This window comes from Priapulus caudatus, unplaced genomic scaffold (genome assembly GCF_000485595.1).
Source record: "Priapulus caudatus unplaced genomic scaffold, Priapulus_caudatus-5.0.1 Scaffold2887, whole genome shotgun sequence".
NCBI classification, from domain to species: Eukaryota; Metazoa; Priapulida; class Priapulimorpha; order Priapulimorphida; family Priapulidae; genus Priapulus; species Priapulus caudatus.
In genome coordinates, this window is record NW_014579948.1 from 5,012 (window position 1) to 10,794 (window position 5,783).

At 47.4% G+C, this 5,783-nt stretch overlaps 1 protein-coding gene across 1 annotated transcript in view; it reads right to left on the bottom strand.

The window, feature by feature from the left end:
• The window catches only part of LOC106819142 (E3 ubiquitin-protein ligase HERC2-like), a gene marked incomplete at both ends in the record, with an annotated part of 21,100 nt that overhangs the window by 4,985 nt on the left and 10,332 nt on the right, over positions 1-5,783 (bottom strand). Inside the window, 7 exon segments of the mRNA XM_014823796.1 lie at positions 829-853; positions 1,651-1,829; positions 2,349-2,461; positions 3,605-3,676; positions 3,734-3,832; positions 4,952-5,085; positions 5,498-5,671. Of these exon segments, the coding sequence (XP_014679282.1) occupies positions 829-853; positions 1,651-1,829; positions 2,349-2,461; positions 3,605-3,676; positions 3,734-3,832; positions 4,952-5,085; positions 5,498-5,671 (796 nt within the window).

The following is a 5,783-nucleotide window of genomic DNA, read 5'->3' on the forward strand; positions in this document are numbered from 1 at the left end:
GAGGGGACCGGACTGGGAATGTGGGGAGACCAAGTAATGTAGCGGTGGTGAGGGGACCGGACTGGGAAGTGGGCGAGTCAGGGGTAATGTTAGGGTGGTGAGGGGGGATCCGGGACTGGGAAGTGGTTGGAGATCAGGTAAATGTAGGGTGATGCAGGGACCGGACTGGAAGTGGGGAGATCAGGTAATGTAGGGTGGTGAGGGGACCCGACTGGAAGTGGGGAGATCAGGTAATGTAGGGTGGTGAGGACCGGACGGTGGCAAGTTCGGGAGATCAGGTAATGTAGGGTGGTGAGGGGACCGGACTGGAAGTGGGGAGATCAGGTAATGTAGGGTGGTGAGGGGACCGGACTGGAAGTGGGGAGATCAGGTAATGTAGGGTGAATGGGACGGGCGCCGGATGGAAAGTGGGAATCAGCGGTAATGTAGTCGGTGCGTGAGGGGAACCGGACTGCGAAAGTGGGGAGATCAGTAATGTAGGGTGGTGGAGGACGACCGGACTGAAGGTGGCCGAGATCAGGTAATGTAGGTGGTGAACGTGACCGGACTGGAAGTGCGGGAGATCGGTAATGTAGGCGTGGATGAGGGGCGACCGGATGAAGTGGGGAGATCAGGTAATGCTAGGGTGGTGCAGGCGGACCGGACTGGAAGTGGGGAGATCAGGCTAAACGTTGTGGCTCCGTGGCCACAGGCGACAGCCGCGAATGCCCAATTTTCCCTTGATGTGCGTCGATTGTCATGCACAGTAGCTTCGTAATAACAGTCGCGCCGTTTCAGTCATGAAAAGGAAGTGATATTATTCTGATCTTGATTACTCTTATTTTTCACCTTGCGCTTCGTTAATGATGCGTAGCTTCGTGACAAACGGCATAGTTAGTGCGATTCTGCTCAATGATTAATGGCTTCGCGAGCGCAGAAATAATATCCGTGAACATGTTCCAAGCGACCTTCCACAGTTTTCTGTGCAATCAGTATGTGATCGAACCAAGATGTGCTACCACTGGAGGACTGGGAGGACTGTCATCTTGTAACGATAGAGACACTGCAGAGTATACAACTTGCGTGTAGTGGTAAGCAAGTGAATGACTAACGTGTGCTGTCTGTGTGTGTGTGTGTGTTGTGTACATAGACGGGCCACCCCCGGCGGGAGGGGACGCCGTCATCGCGGGAGCTGGGAGAGACGGGCTGGGTGAGGGTTCAGTGTGCAGTGGGACAACAGCAGCACCAACTCCTACGCATGGGCCGCGAGGGCCAAGTACGAACCTGAAGCTGCAGGAACCTCCGCCGTGCAGGAGAAAGATGTGCAGGAGACGGAGTTCAGACACGGAGAGTGGTTGAGTAAGCAGGCGTCTCACATGTTAGTCATAATGATTACATTAGTCAGCAGCAGTGTTACTAGCCAGCAGAGCAGCAGCCAGCGCGAGCCAATCAGCAGTAGCAGCAGTAGTAGTAGCCAGCAGTAGCAGCAGGAGCAGCAGTAGTAGCATCCGTAGTAGCAGCAGCAGCAGACAGTGCAGCATCAGCAGCTAGTAGTGCATTCAGTGAGTAGCAGGCAGTATAGCAGCAGCATAGCAGCAGAAAGCAGCAGCAGCAGCCAGCAGCAGCAGCTAGTAGCCAGTAGCAGCATAGCGCCAGCCAGCAGCAGCTTACCTGATCTCCCCACTTCCAGTCGGGTCCCCTCACGACGCGTGTTCCTATCTTCATCATGGCAGCGAGCTCGGGTCCTGTGAGAGGCAGCTGCTGCTTCTTGGGCTTGGGCCGCGTCTCTTCCAGCACTGTGCACACCAGACCGGCGTTCTTATCCTCCACCTGACCATCCTGGTCCGGACCTGACCGCCGATCGCAAGTCGTTAACGTGAGGAATCGCGAGTGGTACGTGCGTATAGTATGCGATATGTATACAGTACGTATGGAATATTTATGCAATATGTATGCAGCAGTTTTAGAATATTTATGCCATAGTAGGTTTTATGTACGTAGTAGGTTTTAGAATATTTCTGAAATATCTATGTGGGAGTTTTGGACTAGTTGTATGCTAACATCTACATGCATACGTTTTGTAATATGTTTGCGATATGTGTGGAGTACGTTTGGAATACGTGTACAATACGTATGTAGTTTTTTGAATATCTACGCAATATTATTTGCCCCATCATGGGCTAACCATGATTAACAGATAGATTATACAGTGAATATGAATAAATCCTACAACACGCGTTTTTCTAGCATAAGCTTCGTGATTTTACCTGACCACAATAACTGTTTTTTAGTGTTTTATAATAAATTTGTTTACAAATTTATATAACATTTTTTATGAAGTTTATGAATTTTGAGGAGTATTCTAATACCTAGCAGTCTGAGGACAGTCTGTATGATAGCCAACGTTCCACTGTTGATGAGTAGACTAATGCTGTGAGCTTTGTGAGGTGATGACAGCATGCACAACACCAGCAACAGAAACCTGTAAATAAACAGACAGCAAACACCTGTAAACACATGGACAGCATACATATGTAGACACACAGACAGCAAATACCTGTAAACACATGGACAGCAAATACCTGTAAACACATGGACAGCAAATACCTGTAAACACATGGACAGCATACATATGTAGACACACAGACAGCAAATACCTGTAAACACATGGACAGCAAATACCTGTAAACACATGGACAGCATACATATGTAGACACACAGACAGCAAATACCTGTAAACAGCATGGAGCAGCATACATTGATTAAGACACACAGACAGCAAAGTGCCTGTACACACATGAAGCATACATATTTAGACACCACAAACAGCAAATTACCTGTAAGCACATGACAGCATACATATGTAGAACACACAGAACAGAAAATACCTGTAAATACTATGGAACAGCATACATATGATAGACATACAGAGCCGGCAAACACCTGTAACACATGGACAGCAAATACCTGTAAACACATAGACAGCAAATACCTGTAGAACAGCATGGAAAGCATAGCATATGTAGGACACGCAGACAGCAGAAACACCTGTAAAACATGACAGCAAATTACCTGTAAACACATGGGATCAAGCATACATACTGTAGGAACACATCAGACAGAAATACGATGTAACACATGGAACATACATATGTAGACCCAGCAGACAGCAAAATACTGTAACACACAGACAGCAAATACCTGTAAACCATGGACAGGCATACATATTGTAGGCGACACGACAGCAAATACCTGTAAACACACTGGACAGCATACATATGTAGACGCGCACAGACAGCAATACCTTTGTAACACATGACAGCAATACATATGTAGACACACAGATCAGCAAATATCCTGTAAACTACATGACATGCATACATATGCTAGACACACAGACAGCAAATTTACCTGTAAAATACATGGATCAGCATACATATGTAGACATACAGACAGCGAAACACCTGTAAACACATGGACAGCAAATACTGCTAAACACATTAGACAGCAAATAAACTGTAAACACATGGACAGCATACATATGTAGACACACAGACAGCACATGTAGTAGACACACAGACAGCACACATGACAGCTAGAGTTCACATGCTGGGAGACACCTCACCTGGTACACGGCATCACAGCTATGGTGTGACTGTTATCATTGTGCAGCAGAGCAGCCGGTGTGATGCTCTCCCTGCGGTTTCTTCACGGCCGAGTCTAGCTCGAGCACGGACTGACGCAGCGCGGCAACCGTCCACGCCTCCAGCCGGGCCAAACTGCTGCTCCAAACGCTATGCGGTCGTGCGGCGGGATCAGACCCACGTTGTCCAGGCAGTACGGCATCGGCTCACTGCAATAACAACGTAACCGTCACACACAGGCAATAACAACGTAACCTCACACACAGGCAATAAAACGTGACCGTCAAGCACGACAGGCAATAAGGCGTCACCCTGCAATATACCAAACGTAAGACTGTGCACACACAGGCAATAAGCTCTAACTGCAATGAAGCAACGTAACCGGTCCACACACAGGCAATACGCTGCCACTGCACTAACAACGGTAACCGTCCACACAACAGGCAATAAGCTCACTGCAATAGACAACATACCGATCACACCCAGGCCAATAAGCTCAGCTGCAATAACAAGATTTAAACCGTCGACTACACAGGGCAATAACAACGTAACGCGTACCACAGGCCAATAAGCTGCACTGCAGATAACAACGTGAACGGTCCACCACCAGGCCAATAAAGCTCCACTGCAATCAAAACGAACGCGTCCACACAGGCAATAGCTCACTGGCAAAACAACACGTAAGCGCGTCAGCACACGGCAAATTAAACTCCACTGGCAATTAACACGGTAACGCGGTCACACACAGGCAATAACTCACTGGAATGAACAACGTAAACACGTCACACACAGGCAATAAGCTCACTGCAATAACAACGTAACCGTCACACACAGGCAATAAGCTCACTGCAATAACAACGTAACCGTCACACACAGGCAATAAGCTCACTGCAATAACAACCAGTAAAACGCGTCACACACAGGCAATAAGCTCACTGTAAAAACAAATTAAAGTAACTGTCACCCATGCAGTATGGTCACTGCAATAACAATGTAACTGTCACAGGGGCAGTATGGTACCATCTATTAAATATAAACAAATATAATATTTATATATATATACCACACACACCACACACACACACACACCCAACACATATATAATATATAGTATTTTATTATTTTAATTTATTTATTTATTTATTTAGATACAGCTGTGATTGTAGATATTATCACATTCACTGCAAAGCCCCCCGCATGCAATCACGTGCATAATTATCGCATACTACACTGAAATATTTTTGTCCTGAATCATCATAACAGCAAACAGTCAACCATTCAAACACGCGCACACCAGTGACCATCGCTGTTCTGCAACTAACACCAACCTCTTCACGCTGCCTCCTGCCAGACCCAGCCAGCCACACAGCAGGCTGTACTTGGCTGAGCGGATGAGGTAGTCCTTGTTAACGAGTTCTAGCATGCTCTCCACGCCTTTCTTCCTCAGTGAAGCTCTCTCCACCTAGTAACACGTTCTCCAATCAGCACGGTCTATCCATACCCCTAACCCCTAATCATAATCCTAATCCTAACTCATTAACTGCAGCCCTAACCCTAACCCCTAACCTCTAACACCTAACACTGAACCCTAACCTTAACTCTAACCTCTAACACCCAACACTGACCCCTAACATTAACTCTAACCTTAACCCCACTCCCAACCATAATCCCAACCCCTAACCTAACCATAACACAATAACCCTACCCTAATTTTAACCCTAACACTAATATAAACCTTAACCCAAACCTTACTATTCCCCGACTACTCATTCATGTTCAATTCATATCCATATTAATTGGTGAGCCTTAAGCCTGCAAGCTAAATGACTATTTTATAACGCTACTTTATCCCCATATTTCCGAGCAGCACATACCTGGTGCCACAAGCTCTTCCTCAGCTTCTCGATGTCCACTCCCTCCTCCTGCATAACGAACGCTACGATGCTGCTGATCAAGGTGCTGTGTGTGGGGGCGCCACCGAGCCTCTGACGCAGCCAGCGGAACTGCCGAGCGCAGCTCATCGTGCTGACACCTGGTGGCCACTTATCCTGCGAATGCACGAGTCGTCGTTAGCGCGAGTCGTCGTTAGCGCGAGTCGTCGTTAGCGCGAGTCGTCGTTAGCGCGAGTCGTCGTTAGCGCGAGTCGTCGTTAGCGCGAGT